General features: G+C 42.8%; 2 protein-coding genes across 2 annotated transcripts; one reads left to right on the top strand and one right to left on the bottom strand.

Moving 5' to 3' along the window:
- Positions 1-7252: 7252 nt before the first annotated feature.
- LOC147860175 (pentatricopeptide repeat-containing protein At2g33680-like) lies at positions 7253-10705 on the top strand. The gene has a single exon (XM_087325038.1). The coding sequence runs from the start codon at positions 7489-7491 to the stop codon at positions 10423-10425; it is 2937 nt and encodes a 978-aa protein (XP_087181164.1). The 5' UTR covers positions 7253-7488; the 3' UTR covers positions 10426-10705.
- Positions 10706-11034: 329 nt separating this feature from the next.
- On the bottom strand, positions 11035-15489 carry LOC147860174 (pentatricopeptide repeat-containing protein At2g39620-like). The gene is made up of 2 exons (XM_087325037.1): positions 15394-15489; positions 11035-15229 (listed from the first exon to the last, which is right to left on the bottom strand). The coding sequence occupies exon 2, from the start codon at positions 14586-14588 to the stop codon at positions 11079-11081; it is 3510 nt and encodes a 1169-aa protein (XP_087181163.1). The 5' UTR covers positions 14589-15229; positions 15394-15489; the 3' UTR covers positions 11035-11078.
- Positions 15490-23080: the final 7591 nt, after the last annotated feature.

Here is a 23080-nt window from a genome sequence, read left to right as displayed (position 1 = left end):
TGCAGTTAAGTACTCCGAAGTCACAAGCGCAATCCTAACTGAAGCAGCTCGGAGAAAGTCTTTCGCCAAAGACTCGACAGATGAAGCTTACGTAGTACAATGTTCGACCGATCGATCGAACAACTGGGGAAGAAGTTATTCCCGACCGCCGAACAATCATCGAAGCCGGATCAAGTCCCGGGACAACCGAATCTGCAACTACTGCAAGAAACCGGGACACATCAAAGCCGACTGTCGGGCACTCAAAGCAAAAACCGACAAAGCTCAGAGAGAGGATCAGAAGAGTAGCCGGCATGAGGAGGTCAACTATGTCGGCTCTTCAGCTGAAATTTTGATGACTGACCCGAACATATTGTCCATAGGGAACCCAGACGAATCAGAAGTTCTGCTTACGACTAAGGAATCGAGCACATGGCTCTTGGACTCGGGCGCATCGTATCATGTGACACCTCACCGATCTCAGTTTTGGCAATACTCGGACTGGCACTCTGACTCAGTTCGAGTCGGAAACTCCCAGCACTGTGCTATAATCGGAATCGGCACCGTAGAGCTCAATCTTCTGGGAGGCTCTACACTCGTACTACACAACGTTCGACACGTTCCTGAGCTTTCAAGACCCTTGATCTCAGTCAGACAACTTGATGAAGCCGGCATCCGTGCTGGATTCTCATGAGGAGGGTGGACACTCCACAAAGCGAACCTCCTGCTTGCTCGAGGACCGAAGGTACACTCTTTGTACCCTTTATATGTCACACTCAAAGAGGGTGACTTATTTTTGGTTGATATCCCCATGTCATCGTTATGGCACGAATGACTTGGACACCTCAGCAAGGCCGGCATAACGCACCTATCCAGAGTCGACTACATCCCCAAGCTCTCCTTCTCGGATCACCAATTCTGCGAGCATTGTCATTACGGCAAACAGGTAGCCGCATCACATCCGACATCAACACCAAGAGAATGGAGTCCCCTCGATTTGGTCCACTCGAACGTCTGTGACCCAATGCCACATCAGTCTCTCGGCGATGCTTCGTACTTCGTCAGTTTCATTGACGACTCGACTCGGAAGGTGTGGGCTTATCCCATCTGAACCAACGATCGGGTGTTCTCGATCTTCTCCGAATGGCTTGCAATGGTCAAAAATCAGACCGGTCGGAAACTAAACTGTCTCCGAACCGACAATGGAGGAGAATTCAAGTCTAAAGAATTCATCAACTTCTACCGAGAATGCGGCATTCGACGTGAATATACGGCACCCTATAGTCCGGAGTAGAACAGAATTGCTGAACGCATGAATCGGATGATTCAAGAATGCGTAGTATCCATGCTCCAACACTCCGGACTGTCGGATGGCTTCTGGGCGGAGGCTCTACTTACGGCAATACACATAATAAATATGTCGCCAAGTAGACCTCTAGGACTTCAAATACCTCAGGAAATATGGACTGGCAATAAGCCGAATTATGACAAACTGAGGATCTTCGGTTGCGAGGCATATGCTCTCATACCGAAAGAAGACCGCCATAAACTCGAACCAAGGTCACGGAAATGTGTTTTTCTTGGATATGGACCCGACAGCAAGATCAGATACCAACTCTGGGACCCCGAGCACAGACAAATCGTCTGAAATTCGGACGTCGTGTTCAACGAGACAACTATGCATAAAACGGCCGAAAGGCCTATTGAAGTCCGAAGGGTAATATTTTCCTAAGTGCCAACCCTTCATGACGGCCCAGCCCACAACACGAGATTGGTTTCACAGGTAACCGACAACCCTCGCACCGAATCCACTGATTCGGCACAGCCGAATGGCTCGGCTCCCGACCATCTGACATCGACACCCGGTGCGATCAGTCCACTCATACCTCGTAGATCCAAGAGACTGTCGCAACCTCCGGAGAGGTACTCTCCCGGAATTTTCTTTACCGACGCCGGCGAACCGACGTCTTACGAAGAAGCATCAACATCTGTCGATTCAGCCACATGGCATCTAGCGATGGAGTCGGAGATGCACTCCATTCAGGCAAACAAGACTTGGGACTTGGTCGAATTACCGAAGAATCGACGTGCTCTTCCATGTAAGTGGGTCTATCAACTAAAAGAGACGTCTGACTCGACCACCCCAAAGTACAAGGCCAAATTAGTGTCGTGGCCGCCGAAAACTTGGAGCTGATTCAGCTAGATGTAAAAACGGCATTCCTCCACGGAGACCTACATGAGGAAATCTATATGGAGCAGCCGAAAGGCTTTGTGGTATTCGGCCAGGAACATCTAGTCTACCGACTCAAGAAGAGTTTATACGGCCTGAAAGAGGCACCTGGGCAGTGGTACAAGAAGTTCGACGACTTCATCCAGTTGGTCGGCTTCTCAAAGAGCAATGAGGACCATTGTCTCTTTACCAAAACAACTCAAGACGGGTCTCCCGTCTTCCTCATCATCTACGTGGACGACATGCTACTCTCCGATCGGCATGCCGGAGAGCTCACCGAACTCGTTCGGCAACTGCGGTTGAAGTTTGCCATGAAGGACCTCGGTCCGGCAAGACACATACTTGGTATGAAGATTAGTTGGTATCGGAATACACGACAACTTTTCTTGTCTCAAACCGACTACATCAGACGTGTCTTAGAACGCTTCAACATGCAATCAGCCAAGTCTGCTCCGACCCCGCTCCCCATTCACCTTCGGCTGTCTTAGCGAGACTGTCGGACATCCGGTCCGGAGGGGGAAGATATGAAGTCGGTATCGTATGCACTGGTAGTCGGCTCCCTTATGTACGCGATGGTCGCGACACGGCCTGATATTTCTCACGCCGTAGGAGTCGTCAGCAGATTCATGCACAACCCTGGCCGATCACACTGGAATGTAGTCAAGCATGTGTTCAGATATCTAGCTGGCACAAAAGACCACGGCATTCTTTTCGGCCCGAACTCAACCTCGGGCGTAGTCGGTTACACCGACTCGGACTTCACCAGTTGTGTGGACAGTCGAAAATCAACAACTGGATACTGTTTCAAATTCGGCAATGGAGCAATCTCGTGGAAGTCAAAACTTTAGGAGTGCACAGCCACCTCAACGACCGAAGCGGAATATGTAGCTACATCCGACGCGGCAAAAGAAGCTTTATGGCTCGGTCGGCTGGCGCACACGTTTCGACAGGTCGACTCCGACTCGGCTCTAGTTGTCTACAGCGACAGTCAAAGTGTTGTTGCCTTGTCAAAAAATCCGGTTCACCACAACGCCTCTAAGCATATTGACATTCGATATCAGGACTGCGTTATTTCAAGGAAAATCGGTCTCGAGAAGATATCCACAATCGATAATGTCGTAGATGAAATGACCAAGTGTCTTTCAGCGGATCGTTTCCGGTCCCTTCTGCACCAGATGGACGTAATGAAAAATCGGTCCGATTAAAGTCGGACACACAGCACAAGATGGTTTCGGACCACCGACATCGGTTCTCTGAGCATCGGCTTCAGCTCTTCCGACCCGACTGGTTCGGTCCTCTGCCTTCGGATCTTGCCGACTCTTACAAAACCGATATGTCCGATAAACCTTGTATATATATACCTGTAATTCTTTAGATAACCCATGTATACGCCCATTACGGGGGAGTGTTGAATACTAGTGTATAATGGCCATATTCACATTGTCCCTTTCGACAGCCCAAGTTCAGGTCATTTCTGTAAATAGCATAAAGGTCAGTTGCCCTAGTATAGTCACTATATAAAGTGATTTTGTAACCTTTAGTAAAGGTTGGTTGTTATTTTTGTAACTGTTGCTATTAGAATATAACGGTTCCTTTTGTGCCTCTCTCTCTCTCTCTCTCTCTCCCTCTGTGTCTATCTTAATCATGCATACACAGGTTCTTCTTCATCACAAATGTTACTTGCACTTCCGCATTGATGGCCTTGTCCCCAATAGTTTCCAATTTCGACAACTCCCGGTTGCTCCGGCTTTTCCAGATACGAGAACCACTCTTCGTGGCTTGTCATGTGGTTAGACGCTCCAAAATCAACATACCACACTTCCTCCAATTTGGAAGTGATCTTCTTCATCGAGTTCGCCTTGTGCTTCATCACAAAGGCTGGCCCTTTTTTGGTCTTACCGGTTCCGGATCCTTCAAATCCTTCAACGTAGTGTGACCTTGCTGGATCCAGATTTATCCGAATCGGCACGCTTCTTCCAACACTCGCTTTACCGGTGGCCTTTCTTGCCATAGTACCAGTATTCCATGTCGGTTTTCCCTTACCGGTTTTCGGCGCCGCCATGACTCCCCTTGCTAGTGGAGGGTCTGGAACTGCTATCGACACTATCTCTGTGCCTCCGGTTTTGCTCTTGTCACCCGCCTGCATTGACGGGAACTGGTCGTTCCTTATGCGCAACGCTCGGCCACAACCTAGCTTAGAATGATACACAGAAAACGGGAAATAAAACGCGACACAAAGAAGAGGAAAATACACATGAGGTTTACGTGGAAAACCCCAAACTAGGGGAAAAACCACCGCAACCCACAGGTTGCAAACTGTCACTATGTAAGAATATACAACAGTGAGTTCACTGAGGCACCGACCTCATGCTCACAGATCTTCGCCACAGGCGGCGGTTACAACAGAGGCAGAGACCTCTTTCTCTCTCTCTCTCTCTCTGTACACTGTTGCGTGCTCTCTCTTCTTCTTGCACCAACAAAATGACAACTACAACTAAAAGTTTTCCCTAAGTCATATTTATACTAATATGACTTTTCGGCTATTTACAAATATAGCCACGGTGGGCTCTTCAGAAACATATTTACGAATATGTCTCTTCATTCGGAGAGCATTCCTCACCAGGTCTGCGCCATCCGGCTCTCCGTAGCTGGGTACTCCTCATCCGGTCCTCACCGGGTCTGCATCATCCGGCTCTCCGTAGTCGGGTACTCCTCATCCGGTCTTCACCGGGTCTGCATCATCCGGCTCTCCGTAGCCGGGTACTCCTCATCCGGCTCTCCGTAGCTGGGTACTCCTCATACGGTTTCGGCCTCGGCCTATCGGCCTTGGCCGAGTTTGTTCATCAGCACCGTTCTTTTCTCTTCCCATCCGGAGGGACTTGTCTCCCAACATGCATTGCGTGTCGATCCACCTCGTCCTCCACACCCACAAGGGCCGATCTGCCTCCTTGTACAACATCTGGTTGTCTGATTGAGTGCTCCTTGACCCACTCACGTGGTTTTCTTCAACCATGAGCATCGATTGTCGGTCGAAGAAGGATGGTGGTTTCCTCTAGGTGAGGCTAGCGGTCTAGATGGGCCTGTACCTTTGAGCAAGACCATCGAGGTAGATTTACACCATTTCGTCCTCGTCTATCGTGACCTCAATGGACCCTAATGCATCGTAAATCTCCTTTATCTTCGTGGTGTAGTATGAAACTAACATATCCTTTTGTCGGATATTGTTTAGTTCTTGCCGAAGTTGTAGCTGCAGGCTGACGTACTTGCGGCAAAAATCTTTTTAGATTTTCCTAGGCCTGTTTCGACATCTTAGCATCTCTAATGTAGCCGATCATTTGGTCGTGCACAAAGGACGCAAGGTAGTATAGAACTCTGCTTGCTCCTTGTTCCCATGTCGGGAACTCCTTTTGTGACGACTCCGACGTTATTTCATTCGCACCCTCAACATAACTCCAGTATCCATTTCCGAGCAAATATTGGTGCATCTTGTATGACTAGAATGCACAGTTGTATCTGTCAAGCTTCTCTATCGGAAGCAAGCTTGCCATACCTCTATCCATCTTTCGCTCTTTACCAAGTGTTAAGGTTTGTCTTCAGTAATCGCCCATCGGCTACGGAGGTTCTCAACCCTTGCGCTCTGATACCATGTCAAAGTTAATATGAGGAAGCTTTGACAAACCGGTTTATCCAAATAGCAACAGAAAATAGAGAATAAAAGTTTAATGGAAGCTTAGGAACAGAGAATACACAAGCGAGACAAAGAGAGCATAAAGCATAAACTTGATTCAAAATAATAGCACTCTGTACATACAATGTGCTCAGTGAGCACTTTTATACAAGTCCATGAAAGTATTGACAGAAGTACTGACATGTACTTCAATGCTCATACAAGCGACTAACAATGACTCCAAGGAATCTGCCTATGTATTAGGCTAGATTCGTTGGCCTCTAACAGCCTACCAGGTACAATCTAGTCTTTCTCTCTGATCTAGTTCCTAGTTCTAGATCCCATCCGGACATTGATTCGGTTTTGCGTTCCGGACTCCGATCCGGATCCAGTTGAGCTTATCCGCTCAACAACCTCTACAAGCAGGAGAACAATCGTGGATTGATTGGTATTTAAAGGGTCAAATGTTGTTGTTACAAGTAACTACTAATCTTTTGTATCATTGCTCTGTTGAATCTCTTGGATAGTTATTATCTAAGGCTGAAGAAGAATGGAGAATACACAAATCCGATCATGGGTAGTGGTAGACCTTACAACGTAGTTGGCATTCTAAATTGCCACTTGTAGCAAAGGTCTTCATTTGGAGAGTTTTGATTGGAGGATTTCCTTTGGGATTAGCTCTAAAGCGTTGTGGACTAGCAACGGGTAATTGCTTTTTTTGCACTGTTCAAATGGAAGATAGTACTCATCTATTTATACAATGTCTGATTGCTTGTCGGATTTGGAGTTACATTTCTCAAATTTGGCAAGTCTTATCACGGTGTTTTTGGACACTTAGACAGTGGGTATTTGCACAATTTACACAGGTTGACCCAAAATCAGAGATGGAGATCGTTTTTCTATTTCTAAGATATTGGGGATTACGTCATAGTTGGAATATGCACAATGCTTTTGTATTCGATGGTAGGCATGGAGTGAAAGCATATATCTGTGAAAGTTGAAGGGAGTACTAATGTGACAATTTTCTTTATTGCAGCAAGAGGAAATTATTTCCTCAATGGAGTGTTCGTATTGCCTATTGGCAAGTTCTAGTATCCATGTAGTGTAGTGTAGTTAGTGGGTGACCATATTTCATTATTGTCACACGGTCTCATTGTAACTAAGTAAGTAGTGTTTTTTACACATATTTATTAATATAATTGTGTGTTTTCACGATAGAGAGAGAGAGAGAGAGAGAGAGAGAGAGAGAAAGAAGAAAGAAAGATATATTATCGTCTTCTAAGGCCAAATTTGGCCCATGAGACAATTGGGTTACAACAAAAATGAGTGTTTATCCAATCATCAAAACTAAAATAAAAGAAAATAGCTGCTGCTGCTGATCATCGTTCAAAAGGGCTTACTCAAAAACGAAGAATGCTTAGGAAGCTCATCCATGGCCATCGTCATGCTCATCATTTGACTATTGCCATGAAAATATGCAAATGACAGCAGGTAAATCCTTCCTCTGTGTTTTCCATGGTCCTCTAATCTCTTGTAGGATCGTAGGATCAGAATGCCTTTGGTGCAGTCACGCAAGTTTTGGGCTCCAAGGCTATATCTTTAGCTGGAAAAGATGCATATGATGCAAGTTCATCATGAATTTTCTGCATTCAACGCCTTTCATGGCAATGATAAAGATATATGCAACCCATGTAGGGAAAGTCATCACAAGTGGTATGCATTCAATGGATATGACAAAGCTGCATACAAACTATATAGGAAAGCTCACAGATTATGTATGCCAGGTCATTTTTGGTGCAATGCATTCACTAGAGCTGATGGATATGATACTTGGCCTGGTGAGGAGGAATGCCTTGACAAAGATGCATATAAACTTTGTATGCAAGGTCATAGTGAGAGCCATTCATTAACAAGAATTTATCAATGTACCTCACAGCAGGAAGAAGATGCAAACCTCCCTTCCATAGATAATATTGTCCACATCTTGACAGAGCAAAGGCAAAAAAAGGATGTGGTGAAGTCGAGATGCATCTTCTTGGATCTATGCAATCATGGCCTAGAAACACATCCAGTTCTCGCCAACTATCTTGTTCCTGTTCTTGTTGAATGTGGGAGTGTCATCATGGCTCAACAACTTTTCGAGAAAATTGTTGATCCAAAAGAACATGCTTGGACGTATATGCTTCGTGGATATGTTGATTGCAATGAGCCACTTCTTGCACTTGATCATTTCAAGAAAATGCAAGAGGCCCAAGTACACCCTAGTATGCACACATATGTGTATCTCTTTAAAGCTTGTGAAATCTTGAGAGACATCGAAACTGGAAGGATCTTACACATTGAAGTTGTGAAAAAAGGGCATGAAACAGATCCTTTTGTCAGTAATTGTATGATGTATATGTATATCAAATGTGGGTCTATTACAGATGCGGAGAGGGTGTTTGACCAGTTAATGGTGCAGGATGTGGTCACATTGACAGCCATGATGGCAGGCTATGTAGAATGTGGTATGAGTGAAGAGGCACTAAAGTGTTGGGACCGAATTCAGGGAGATAATGTAATGCCAGATTCAGTTATGTTCATTTGTTGCTTGAGAGCTTGTGGTGTATTGGGAGCCTTAAGTAAAGGCCGAGAAATACATGCGGATATTATTATGGAGGGACTCGAAAGTAGTTTTTCTGTTACCAACACTCTCATAGATATGTACTTGAAGTGTGGATCACTCATGGAAGCTGAACAACTTTCAGATGAGCATGTGGATAGGGATCTGGTTTCCTGGACCTCTCTCATTAGAGGATATGTTGAAAATGGCTTCAGTGAGAAAGCCATGGAATGTCTAGAAGAGGCGCAACTTTCTGGAATAATCCCAGATGCTGTTATGTATGCTTGTTGCCTAAAAGCATGCTGTAGCATAGGAGCTATAGAGACAGGTATTGAGCTACATCAAGAAATTATTAAAAAGGGGTTTTGCACAGATCAAGTTGTTGGAAACATGCTGGTGGATATGTATGCCAAATGGAATATGCTTGAAGAATCACATGAGATTTTTTTCAGGCTACCAAGGCGAGATGTAGTTTCATGGACTGCACTTATTGGAGGGTATGCCGAATCTGGTTTGCACGAAGATGTGAGAAATTATTTGCGCCAAATGAGACTAGAAGGATGTGCTCCTAATGTTGCCACATACATTTGTTGTCTCAAAGGTATTGGTCAGGTAGATGCATTAAGTTGGGGCCTTGAAATACATTCACAGTTTGTCAAAGAAGGGTATGAGAAGGATACAATCATTGGCAGTGCTCTTGTGGATATGTATGCCCAGTGTTGTTCATTTTTAGAAGCTGAGGCAGTATTAAATAGTTTGCCGGTACATACTGTCTTCTCATGGAGTGCATTAATAGCTGGATATGCCGAAAATGGAGCTACTGAAATGGTATTAAAATGTTTGGAGAAAATGGAAGAAGCAGGAATTTCTTCATGTGCTATAACACTAATTAGTTGCCTCAAAGTATGTAGCACCATTGGAGATTTAGATAGTGGTTATAAAATGCATACCGAGATTGTTAGTAAAGGGTTTGAAAGAGATGTCGCCCTTGGCAATGCTTTGATAGGTATGTATGCGAAATGTGGTTCGTTAGCAGCGACTTCAGCAGTCTTTGACAATATGTCCTGCCGGGATGTCATCTCATGGACAACCCTTATGGTAGCATACGCTGAAAAGGGGCATATGGAGGAAGCCAGTAATTGTCTGGGACAAATGCAGGTAGAGAATGTCTTGCCAGACAGTATGTCATGGAACACTATTATTGAATATCATGCCATTCAAGGAGAGAGTGAGGAGGCTCTTTTACTTTACATATGTATGCAAGAGCAAGGGAATCTGCCAGGTTCTATGACCTTTGCAAATATTCTCCAGGCATGTGGCAAGACTGCAGCTTTAGAAACTGGGAAGAGAATACATGCACAAATACATGCACAGAGAGGACTTGAAACTAGAGACGAAATTCTATGCACTATTCTTATCGACATGTATGGGAAATGTGGTAGTATGATAGATGCTCAGGAAGTCTTCAATGCTATGTCAAGAACGAATCTAGTGCAATGGAATGCATTGATCACAGGATATGCTCATCAAGGGCAGAGTGAGTGTGTCTTCAATTGTCTTCATGAAATGATAGCAAATGGTGTGTACCCTGATGAAGTCACATTTGTAAATATCCTTTTCATATGCAGTCATGCTGGCCTCGTTGAAAAGGGCCGAATGTATTTCGAAGCTATGATTACAGAGTCTCACATCAATCCCACCATTAGACATCTTGGTTGCATTGTGGACCTTCTCGGTCGTGTGGGCCAACTTGATGAGGCTGTGCTGATGTTAGATAAGTTGGATCAACCAGATCTTGTGGCATGGAATAGTATAATAGGTGCTTGTCAAAAACTCGGTGACATCGAAATCTGTGAACAGGCGTTTGAGTCTTCTTTGCAATTAAATGAACAAGGTCCGACATCATTTATCATGATGGCAAATATGTATGCTAACTTTTCATTCTAAGTACCTCTTAATAATGCATGCTGTTATTGGAAGTTAAATTCTCGTAACTGATCAGAACATGTAAGAATGTGGTAATGCACCAAATTCTGCGTCAAGATTTTCTGCATAACACTCTTGCTTAATATGGAGCTTATTGGCAGGTACTAGATCAAGACTGTAAAGACTAATACAAAGTCAATATTAGGGACCAACGCCTGTTGGACCCAATCACTGACATAAGAACCAAGAGGAATATTCTTGAGATCAAAGAATTTCAGTTTAAGGCTATCAATTTCCGACCTTCAGTGAGTGACTTAAAAAATAATTATGCGTTCAACTTGGGATAAGGTTCTCAGGAAAATAGATGGAACCGCATTATATATTTGTTGCTGTCAAGTTCAATCAAGATTTTACTGCACTTATTTTGCAGTAGATTAAAAGCAACCATGTGCTTCTTGAACTCAACGAATTGTGAAGGATTGGTTTTGGTAGCTCGGGAACTGTACAGGATAGAACTGTATATACTACCATCAGAGGATATAATTGGTTGCTTATAGATGAAAGTGGAAATTGTAGAGAGGACATTTTCTTCCTCGTTCATAGAGGCATGAACACAAGCTTGATATCAAATAAAATACTGGTATTTCCATCTAAACTGCTGATAGTTCTGTACATTAAGAACCGAGACCTATATTGCCCCACTTCTGGCAACCACTCAGTACAGCAGTCCATGTAACCAAGTCAGGCTTGATTTTGAACTTCTCTAACATTATTATAGCTTCATTGAGCCGGCCTGCTCGACAGAGAAGATCAACCATGCAACTGTGGTGTTTGATAGTTGAAATCAAACCATGTTCTCTTATCATAGTCATATAATACTCTTGACCTTTTTTGACCAGACCTCCATGACTGCATGCATTGAGAACACTTAAAAATGTGATCTCATCTGGTTTTATTCCTTCCTTTTTCATTTTCTCAAACATATGAAAGACGAGTTCAGTGTTTCCTTGTCGTGCATAACCTGTGATTAATGCAGTACATTTAAGGGAATCCTTTATATGAGTTGTATCAAAGATTTGTTGAGCATCAGCCATACTTCCACACTTGCTATACATGTCAATAAGGGCAGTTGATACAAACAATTCATTCCCATTGATTTGAGCATGAACTCGCCTACCTTTGTTGAAGGATGTTGTGTGACCATATGCCTCCAGAAGGATTCCGAATGTAGATTTATTAGGTAATAGACCTTGCTCCAGCATTTGAGTAAAAAATATATAGAACTTTTCATTCTCTTCTTTCTGCACGAAAGCCAAAATAACAGCATTCCATGATGCCACATCTGTTGGAACTCCCTCTATTTGCATTATGTCAAAACACTCTAACGCTTCCTTGGTGTGGCCGTATTCAGCATATGCTACAATAAGCCCCATCCATGAGATAGTGTCAAAAAGTTGCCAATGTTGTAGCACTTTATGTGAGTCTACAAATAATCCACAGTTTGATAACATTTCGACCAAGACCATGCCAATGGACATTTCTTCATCCAGTCCCACTTTGATCAACCATGCATACCATTCAAGGCCCTTTTCTAGAGCTCTCAATGTCGCACAAGCTCTCAGAACCCAAACAAGTGTCAGAGCATTGAGTGGTATACCTTTTTTCTGCATCTGCTCCACACACATGAGTGCTTTTTCAGGATACCCATGCTCAATTTTACTGGAAATTATGGAAGTCCATGATACTGCATCTTGGATTAGCAAACCATCAAATTCTTGTTCTGCTTCAGAAAGTAAACCTAGCTTTCCATACATGTCCACTATTGTATTTGTTACAATGCTATCACTATCAAATCCCTCTTTTATAACTTGATTGTGTAGCACCATTCCTTTGATCACAGTTCTTGAATTCCCACACATTTTCAAGCAGCAAATATAAGTGGCAGCATTAGGATTAATTCCTTCAAGTCGCATTTTGTTCAGACATCCTAATGCTCGTTCATTATTACCATATTCAGCAAATCCTGAGATTAATTCAGTCCATGATACAACATCGTGATAGGGCAGTTTGTCAAACATATATTTTGCTTCTTCCAAGAACCCACATTTGACATACATGTCTATTAAACTGCTGCCTGCGAGAGGATGTGATATTATCCCATGGGTGATGATTTTTGCATGTATTTTCTGGCCCTTCTCAATGAGACCCATCATCGAACAAGCTTTCAAGGCACATAAAAATGTAACTGCATCTGGAGAAAGTCCATCCATTTCCATCTGATCCATGTAATAGAGCAAATCTTCAACAAACCCACAGTCAAGAAGCCCCATCATGAATGTATTCCAAGAGAGGGAATCTTTGCATAAGAGATTATCAAACGCTGCTTGTGCTTCTGTGACATAGCCACATTTCAAATATGCATCCACAAGACTGTTCTCAATAAAAACATTACTCTGGAAGCCATAGTTAATAATTTCCATATGCATGTTCAAGACCCTAGCTATGTCTCCTACACTTCCAAATGATTTCAAGCTACTGACACAGGTAAAAGCATCTTTTCCTATACCCTTTTCTTGCATGTGCTCCAAAGAGGCAATAACCTCATTTACAAATCCATGTTCGACATATGATGAAATTAATATATTCCACGACACAATGTCTTCTACTGGTTGCATTTCCTCAAAGAAGTTTCTTGCTTCAGTGAAAGATCCACACCTACCAAATGCATCCACCAAACTATTTGTGACAAATTTATCTTTCTCAAGCCCTCTAATCACAATCTCCACAAGCAAGTCCTGGACCATGTCTACATCTCCTAAAATGCTACAAGCTTTCAAACTGCTAGTAAATGTCGTGACATTTGGTGTTAGACCTTCGGATTGCATTTTTGGGAGGCATGCCAAAGCTTCTTCACCAAGTCCATGTTCGACAAATGATTCAATTAGTATATTCCATGAGATAACATCTCGAACATCTGACATCTCCTCAAATACATCCTGGGCTTCCTCAAGACAGCCTAATGTAGCATACATGTCTACTAAAACATTGCAAATAAAGCGGTTCCCTTCAAACCCCTCTAAGACAATTTTGGCATGCATTTCCTTGCCAATTTTAACATCTCCAGCAATCCCACATGCTTTCAAGCTGCAAACGAACGCCACATCATCAGGAAGTACTCTCTCTTGTTGCATTTCATCAAAACACTCGAGCGCCTCTTGTCCACAGTTATTTTCAGTATATCCAACCATCAATACAGTCCACGATACTACATCTCGTGAGGGCAACTTATCGAACACACTCCTTGCTTCAATAAATGACGCACATTTAGCATACATCTCGACCAAAGAATATCCAATGACAGGATCAGGTTCACTCCCTAGTTCAACAATCTCAGAGTGTATTTTCAAGCCTCTATGAAGTGATCGTGCATTAGCACATGCCTTCAAACTCCCGACCAATGTGATACAATCAGGGGTCAAACCATCTGATTTTAGTCCCTCTAAACACAGTAATGTTTCTTCATCTAACCCAATGTCAGCATATCCTGTGATGAGCGCATTCCATGAAACAACATCACGAACAGGCAACTTGTGAAACACCTCACGCGCCTCATCCAGGGATCCACATTTGGCATACATATCCACCAGTGTGTTTCCCACAAATGGATCAAATTGCAATCCTTTGCCATTTAAAATCACTTTATGTATTTCTCTTCCTTTGCCCAGCCATTTTATTCTAGCACATGCTTTCAAGACAGCCAGAAATGTATGTCTAGTAGGAAATATAGATGTTTCCTTTTGCATCATATCAAACAAGTCTAGGGCATGCTGGTAATCACCACAGCCTACATAACCTTGTATCATGGCAGTCCAGGAAAACTCATTTCGAACAATTAGCTTGTAGAACACTTGCTCCGCCATAGCCAAACCTCCACAATCCACAAACAATGGAACGAGATGGTTTCCAACAGACATTTGTGTATCCAACCCTTTACTATGGATGTGGGTATGCAATCGGAAAGCATGGCCTAGATCTTTCTTCTTTCTACATTTATGCAAGATTCGGAGAAGGTCTTCATCTCCCATTTCCGAAGATTTTGGAGCCTCTTCCATACTCGATGTATTTTCCCGCCAAACATAATGCTGCTCTTGTGGGTACTGGTATGATGTAGGCACTGCCAACATGACTGCATGATTTTCACCACATTATTCTAGTTTCCTGCGATTGTTCGTGTTCAAACATTGTACATTCATCAAGTGTGTATTTCTCTTTTTCCTTCTGTGATCGTAGAGTTTTCACAGCAAAGGTTACCCTTTTGTATATTCTTTTTTTTTCTTCCTATGCTTAATCTTCAACCCATTCTTCAGGTTTCATGGCATTTTTCACGCTAAATCCTTCAGGTGTATATCCCACATCAAATGTAACATGTTACCATTGGATACTTGATATTGACATGATGTGTGTGTTTCATACAAATAGTGTACATTATCCCTTAATCATACATGGAATACACTAACAAGTTGTATGGTGTAGACACACGATTGACTCACACACCATACATTTTCACACTTATAATGGACTATATACAGCCATCCATACGCATAAAATAGGTAACAACATCGAGTTCCTTATAATTCTGCTTTTGGACATTTTTGCCGTTTGCTTGAGAGTTTGTTCAGGAGATTTTACTACAATACTCAGTTGAATTTCCTTTTTCAGTATGTAGGATTTATGAGAGACAGTTTATATCAGTATGTAGGAGTTTAGAAAGGAGCCTATAAATTTCAGGCCGGATTTTGTTCCTTGTATAATAAACAATTCCATCCTGCAAGCAAGAAAGAAAGGAAAAATTGTACAACAGGAGTTTTGGTAACAGAAAAGAATAGATAAAACTTTTATCTTTCGAAATTTTATGTCCATATAGACATTTCCACCAGAAGAAAAGGACACAAAAATAAAATGGACATGGGGTTAAAGAGTGGGAGCTACCGTGAATTAGTGGATCCTTCTCTACATCTTCATTGTCTGCCTTCACAATATCTAACTTCTGCGTCTTCTATTAATTCCTTCCCTCGATTTGGCAGGTCAGGAGAATAAATAAATAAAACATCTCCTTCTCTTCAAGAGATGAACTGTCTGTCCATTGAATCGTCCTGAGACAACAGGTAGGACCAGAGCCTCCACAAACAAGCCTGCACATACATACTGTATACATACATACTGATACATACATACATACATTAACATACATACATGCATGCATGCATGCATGCTCTAGCCTCTAACCTCTAGCCTCTAGCCGGAGCCCAGCTGAAACCCGAGGTACACCACAACCACCTCCTCAATGTTATTACCAATTCTACTACTATGCAATTCAAGTCGGGTATAACACCTTATCCACTTCCAAAAGTTTTTGATTGATGGATAACAATGGCACTCTTTTGTTTAGCGTGTGCTAATAATAAATAAAGTTTCCAATGAGAAGCATGTTGAAACGAAAAACTTCCTCTCCTGAAAATCCCATGTTTCATGATGTACCCAGCCTTGAAGGGAGAAAGGGCAGGGGGGTTGGTTTATCTATCGTACCAAAATGGGTCGGCATCCCATGAGCATAACGTACCCCTTATGTTTAATTGGCATTCCCACTAATTTGGTTTCTAAGTGATTTGGGCAATTGCCAAATATTAACATGAATTTATGATTCATGGGTGTTCTCATTAATCCTTGAAACAAACGATGAGATAGATAAATTTGGCTTCTAAGTGGTCTAGGAAATTGCCAAATAACTTCCATCTTGGGAGGGTGTTTCATACTTGGCTTAAGCTAAATAATGGGGCACAATTCCCAATATATCCTCCAATTGATCAAATACTTGATACAGGATGAATAACGAATTTGGTCCTTCTCCACTTGATCGATGACAATTATTAAAGGGATTTTAGTAGGTTCTTGTTATGTACACATAACATAGGTGAGGGTAGGTCACTAATATTTACATAAGTGAATGGTATGTTCACTAATGTTAGAAAGGGACTAATATGGTTGGATAGAAGGAATGATAGGTCCATGCACTATCATGATCTTGACAACCAATGAATGGAGAGTCTTTTTAGAAAGGCACATATGTTCATCGGGTCTAGGAAGAGGTATAAATATGAGGTTTAGCTACCCTCACAAGCACATTATGTCGAAAGGTTGTTGTCTTAGACACTGGTGGTGTAGGCTAGACATTCATCATGATGATCATATTAATCTCTTCCAAGTTATTAGTCATCCTAATATCCGACGGTATGGGACGTCGGTGGTAGGTTGGCTATGTCTTGATCATAGCTCGAGGGTGATCGGGTGGGACGAGTTCTTCTATCCAATCTATTTATCTTGTTTTTACTTTTAAATTTTGGTCTATTCATTAGTAAGTAATAAACTCTTAATAGTGGTATGAGAGCATTTATGAACAATTGTTTTTTTGTTGTTTTGATGTTTTTGTCTGAGCGATGAGGATCTAACAAGGCTCGTCTTTCTCTTTTCAGGATTAAAAAAACATTCTTAACCCGGTATTCTTCTTTCTCAATCTCCCTCTTCTTTTCCATGATGTGTTATTCTTGGTCTATGTAATTTGTATTACGTTTTCTTTTCTTTCTTCTTTGCTACCTGATGTGTTCGAACTGTAGATCTATGAGAAAGATAACTAAAATAGTACACAACGCGGAAATAGAAAATAGAAAATCAAACAAAGAATGCACAATACACAGTATTTACGTGGAAACCCTAAAACGGGAAAAACCACGGGACAACGGGTTTTCACTATGAACAAAAGTACAAAAGAAAGATATACAAGTCTCTGTAAAACTGAGAATACCTGTTTAGGGTTTAGGCAAGTTTCACTAAACTTTGCCCCCCCCCGCCCCTCTCTCTCTCTCTCTCTCTCTCTCTCTCTCTCTCTCTCTCTCTCTCTCTCTCTCTCGCGCGCGCGCGCGTGTCTCTTCCTAGTCTTTGTTGCTCTCACTTCTGCACACAACTATAGAAGCTCTAACTCCCATCACTTCATAATGGTTGCCCTAGGTGTATTTATATGCATACATAGTATGGGCTATTTACAAATGTAGTTGTCATTATTATTGTTATATAATGTATATAATAATTAATCGGCCCAACTAGTTGGCCTTGTCTTCGACCATTAGGTCGGCCCGATTTTTTGGCCTTGTCTTCACTTGGAGCATCTATCAATGTAGTCAACTATCATAGTCGGCTCTCTATCTCGTCCAAGAACTAGTTGACGACCTTGTCGACTAGCTGGTCGGATCCGATCAACCATTTGATCGGCTCTCATCCAACCAGTCGGCTGCTCCCTTGTCTTCGATTGTCGGCTCTCTCCGAGCAGTCGGCTCCTCCCACTAGAGGGACATATTCCTAACAAACTCCCCCTTCACTCTAGTGGGGAGGGGTTTGTTATTCTTGTCCTCTGTCGACAGACTCTGAGTTTGTCCATCGGTACGTTTTTTGTCAGAAAGTCTGATCCATTGTCATCAATATGGATCTTCACAAGGGTAAACTCTCCTTCCTCCAGTTTCTACCATAACCAATGATATCTCCTTTGTATATGCTTGGTTCGGGAGTGGTACACAAAATTCTTTGCTAAATGTATGGCACTCTGGCTGTCACAATGAAGCAAGAACTCCCTTTGCTTCATCCCCAACTCATTGAGAAATTTTCTCATCCAAATCAACTCTTTGCCAACCTCTACCACTGCCATATACTCTGCCTCTGTGGTCGACAAGGCCACAGACTTCTGGAGTTGTGACTGCCACGACATTGCTCCCCTTGCATAGGTCATCACATACCCTGATGTGGATCGGCTTGAGTTTACATCCACCGACATGTCCGAGTCAGTAAAGCCTTCGAACATAGGTTTCCCGACACCATACCCAAGACATACTCTCGAGGTACCTTTCAAGTACCTGAGTATCCACTTCATCGTTGCCCAGTGTTCTCTTCCTGGATTACTCATGTATCGGCTTACTATTCCCATAGCAAAAAGCTATGGCTAGTTTCGTGCAGACCATAACATACATTAGACTACCGATGATTGAGACATATGGTACTTTCCTCATCTCATCCTTTTCTTTCTCCCCTCTCCGGCATTGCTTTGTATTTAACTTGCAGTTAGTCGGTAACACAGAGCCGACCGGCTTTGCTTCCGACATGTTGAATCTTTCTAGGATCTTAGTCACATATTTCTCTTGTGACAACCACAACACTTTCTTAGTTCTATCTCGAACTATGTGCATCCCTAAGATCTGCCTTGCCAGACCAAGACCTTTCATGACAAACGACTTGCCTAATGCTTTCTTCAAGCTACCGATCTTCCTTGTATCTTGACCGACTATCAACATGTCATCTACATATAATCAGAGAATCAAGAAATCACCTTCATCGTACCTTTTGACGAACACACAGTGACCCTCCTGTGTTTTCTGGAACCCATGTTCCACCATGAAGGATTCAAACTTCTTGTACCACCGATGTGGAGCTTGTTTCAGACCATACAAGTTTTTCTTCAGTCGACACACCAGGTCCTCTTTCCCTTTCTCCTCAAAGCCTTCGGGCTGTTGCATGTAGATCTCTTCATCCAGATCCCCATGCAAGAATGTTGTCTTCACATCCAACTGTTCAATCTCTAGGTCCATGCTAGCAACTATGCTCAGAATAGTTCGGATGGATCTCATCTTCACGACTGGTGCAAAAATTTCGTCGAAGTCGGCACCCTTTTTCTGTTGTAAACCCTTCACCACTATGCGGTGTCGCGAAAATACGACGAGGATACGCGAACTTGAGGCAGGACCCCGGGGCCTCCGACCGAAGGATAATCACATGTGTGCGTTTATATTTTTAACAATTAACAGAAAGAAGAAATTTAATAATTTTCATTAACAAAGGAAAAAGAAATTACAATATGTCCCAAGATTGGGATTTAGAAGTTTTAGGTTTACTAAGATTAATAGAAAAGAAAAAAATTAGGGGTTTTGAGAGATATCGCTTCCGTAGGGAAGATTAGGATTAGGTTATATGAGTATTATCGCTTCCGTAGGGAATTTTAGGGTTTATGAGAGTTATGGCTTCCCTAAGATAAGAGAGTTGAGAAGGACAAGAAAAATTAAGATAATATGGAGAGTCCTTCGTGTAGAAAAAATAATGGAATAAATATGGAGTTCTCTCTTGATTATAGCCTTTTCACTTTTTGTTGCATGGCCTCTACTTTTAGTTGCCTAGCTTTTTCTTTTGGTTGCATGTGACTGTCCACATGACCTTTACTTTTTCCATGCGCTCCCTTCTTTAGTTGCTTGCGTCCACATGGCCTTTACTTTAGTTCTCTTCACTTTACTTTAGTTTGTTGTATGATCCAATCTTTCGTCCGTCCGCGTCCAACATCGTCCGGTAGCCGGTTCCGATTTTGCTTGCCGACCGGTTCCGGTTTGCTTGCCGGTTTCGGTTCCGGTTTTGCTTGCCGGCCGGTTTCCGGTTTGCTTGCCGGTTTCGGTTCCAGTTTTGCTTGCCGGCCGGTTTCCGGTTTTGCTTGCCGGCCGGTTCCGGTTTTGCTTGCCGACCGGTTCCGGTTTGCTTGCCGGTTCCGGTTCCGGTTTGCTTGCCGATTTCGGTTTCCGGTTTTGCTTGCCGGTCGGTTTCCGGTTTGCATACCCGTTCCGGTTCCAGTTTCAGGGATTTTGGCCACCATCATCCATCAAGACAAAGTGGCCAAAGTTCTCTCAGCACAAATGAAAAATGAAGGAGCTCAAGGTGTTTATATAGCCAGGGCCTTAACTTTCCTATCTATGTGGGATAGTTCTAATTTCTCTATCTAATCAAACTTCATTTTCTCATAACTTGATATGTATTTCTCCATTTTGTATATAGTAAAATACATTTTGAAGCTCTTGAGTATATCCATCTTTCTATAATACTCTACTAATCTAATCTATAATAATTATTTCATTATTTTTTTACATAGTGTGTGAAGATTCACACGACAACGGGCTTTATACCTCGGTGCGTTGTCGACTTCTCCAGTCTTCACCTTATAGACCCATTTGTTCCTGAGTGCTCTCTTACCTTTCGGTAATTCTACTAGGTCGTAGGTGTAGTTTTCATGCAAGGAGTCCATCCCGTCGTGCATTGCACTCAACCATTTTTCTTTGTGCTCGTCGACAATGGCTTCATCATAGCACTTTGGTTCACCTTCATCAGTCAAGAGGATGTATTGACTGGCATATGTTGTCGGTGCTCTCCTTTCTCTGAGTGGGTATCTCCTTCCACTCGTTGTCGGCTTCAATTCGGATGTCTCTACTGACTCTACTCTTGTCTCGGGTTCATATGTGTTGATCGGTTGTTGAGGATTTGTTGATTCCGACTCGTAATCTTCAATCGACTTCCATAGATCTACCGACTCTTACTCATCTGTATTTGTCAGTTGCTCCGAGTCCACCGACTTGGATTCGGGAGTGCCGACTAGCTGTCTCCAAATAGCTGATTGTGTCGATTGACTTGACCTTAAATCAATGGTCGTGGGAGTCAATTGGGAAGTCAATTCCGACTTCTGTTGCTTCCAGTCCTCAATCGTCTTGTCTTCCAAGAAGACTACGTCTAGACTTCTCACTACTTTTTTATCGACTAAGTCCCATAGCATGTAGCCGAACTCATCTTCTGAGTATCCCATGAATATGCATGACTTCGACTTCAGCTTCGACGTCTGATCCTTAGGCACATGCATATATGCTAAGCATCCGAACACCCTCAGGTGTCGGTAGGAGACATCCTTTCCTCTCCACACCCTTTATGGGACATCACCTTTCAACGATACTAAGGGAGACCTGTTGATAAGATAAACAACCGTGTACATCACCTCAGCCCAGTATATTTTCGGCAGTTTAGCATGCGAGAACATGCTCCTTACTCTCTCCATGATTGTTCAATTCATCCTCTCTACAAGCCCGTTTAGCTCATGGGTCTTCGGTACTCTGTATTCGATTTGAATACCTTGGGCCTTGCAGTATTCCTCCAACTGCCCTTTATATTTGCCACCATTGTCAGTTCAGACAACCTTCAACTTCCGACCTGACTCCCATTCGGCTCTTGCTTGGAACTCCTTGAAGAACGACAATACTTGATCTTTTGACTTTAGTACGGAAGCCCACAAATTCCAATTGTAGACATCGATGAAAGTCACAAAGTATTGTCCTCATCGATGCGATAGAGCATCTACATAACACACATCCGTGTGTACTAGTTCCAGTGGCACTTCTCTTCTCCTTGGTGGTCTCGAGTGGAAGGTTGCCTTGTTCTACTTTCCAACTAAGTAGTCGACACACTTCTCCTGATGCACTCCCTTTACCTATGGTAGAAGTTTTTGGTCAGCTAGCAGATGCAAACCCTTCTCACTCATGTGGCCTAGCATCTTATGCCATATCTGTACTGCTGAGTCGGCTGCCACATTCACTTCCGACTTGCATAGTCACGCTTGTATCATATACAATGTGCCTTCTTTTTGTGCTCAGGCCACTATAAGATTTCCTCGGCAGAATTTCCACTTCCTGTTTCGGAAGCTACCATTGTAGCCTTCGTTGTCCAATCTTCCGGTTGATATAAGATTCAATCTGATATCGAGGCCATGTCGAACATCCTTCAGAGTCAGTCGATACCCCGTCGACGTCGTCAAACAAACACTTCTGACTCCAGCTATCTTGCGCTCTCCATGATCTCCAAGCTTTACATAGCCATGATCCCTGGCCATGTAAGTCGAGAAATACTCTCTCAACGGAGTTATATGGAAAGACGCACCGGAGTCAATAAGCCAAGTGCATTCTTCACTGGCTAGATTTGCACTTACCTGATCACAAATGAACAGGAGTTCATCATTACTCGTAGCAATGGCCGAAGTGCTCTTTTCATCAGGAATATTCATGAGTTTGACATTATTACCAACATTCTTGTCCTTCTTAAGATGTCGACAGTCCTTCTAGAAATGTCCAAAATTTCCACAATAAAAGCACATGAGCTTAGCTCTAGACTTTGACCTGGCTTGAGACTTTTCTCTCCTTGGTGGACTCCTTTGCTGGTTCCTTCCTCTACCAGTGTGTTGAGTCAAGTTTGACTTAGACTAGACTAGGATACCCTTGTCCTTCCTTCTGGTTTCCACGTTCAAGATACTTGTCTTTACCGCTTGTAGAGACAAGTTCTCTTCCTAACACGAGGTGTTGAGAGTCACCACTAGATTCTCCCAGTTGTCCAGGCAGGGTGCACAATAGCAGGATGGCCTGCATTGCATCTTCAAGGGGAAACTTGGTTGCGGCAAGTTGATTTATATACCCCATGAATGTGCTGATGTGTTTGACGATGCTCTCACCGTCTCTATATTTCAATTGTATGATCTTTCTCATCAGTGAGGTTTTATTCAGGGTATTCTTCCTCTCATATAGACCTTATAGCTTCTGCCACATCTCATGGGCATTTGTGTCGTTCACCACATGCTGAAGGACACTTACATCGACGCATTGTCGGATGGTGGCCACCACCTTTTTGTTAAGAAGTTTCCATTCCGACTCTAATACCTTTGTCGGTATTTCTGCTCTGTCGATTGGCTTGTACAGGTCGTTGACTATGAGAAGGTCCTCCATCTTTATCT

This window comes from Azolla caroliniana, unplaced genomic scaffold, assembly GCF_043228905.1.
Source record: "Azolla caroliniana isolate FFs.n. ecotype wild unplaced genomic scaffold, voAzoCaro1.0.p SCAF_9, whole genome shotgun sequence".
Taxonomy (NCBI): Eukaryota; Viridiplantae; Streptophyta; class Polypodiopsida; order Salviniales; family Salviniaceae; genus Azolla; species Azolla caroliniana.
This window is presented reverse-complemented; position numbering and strand designations above follow the sequence as displayed.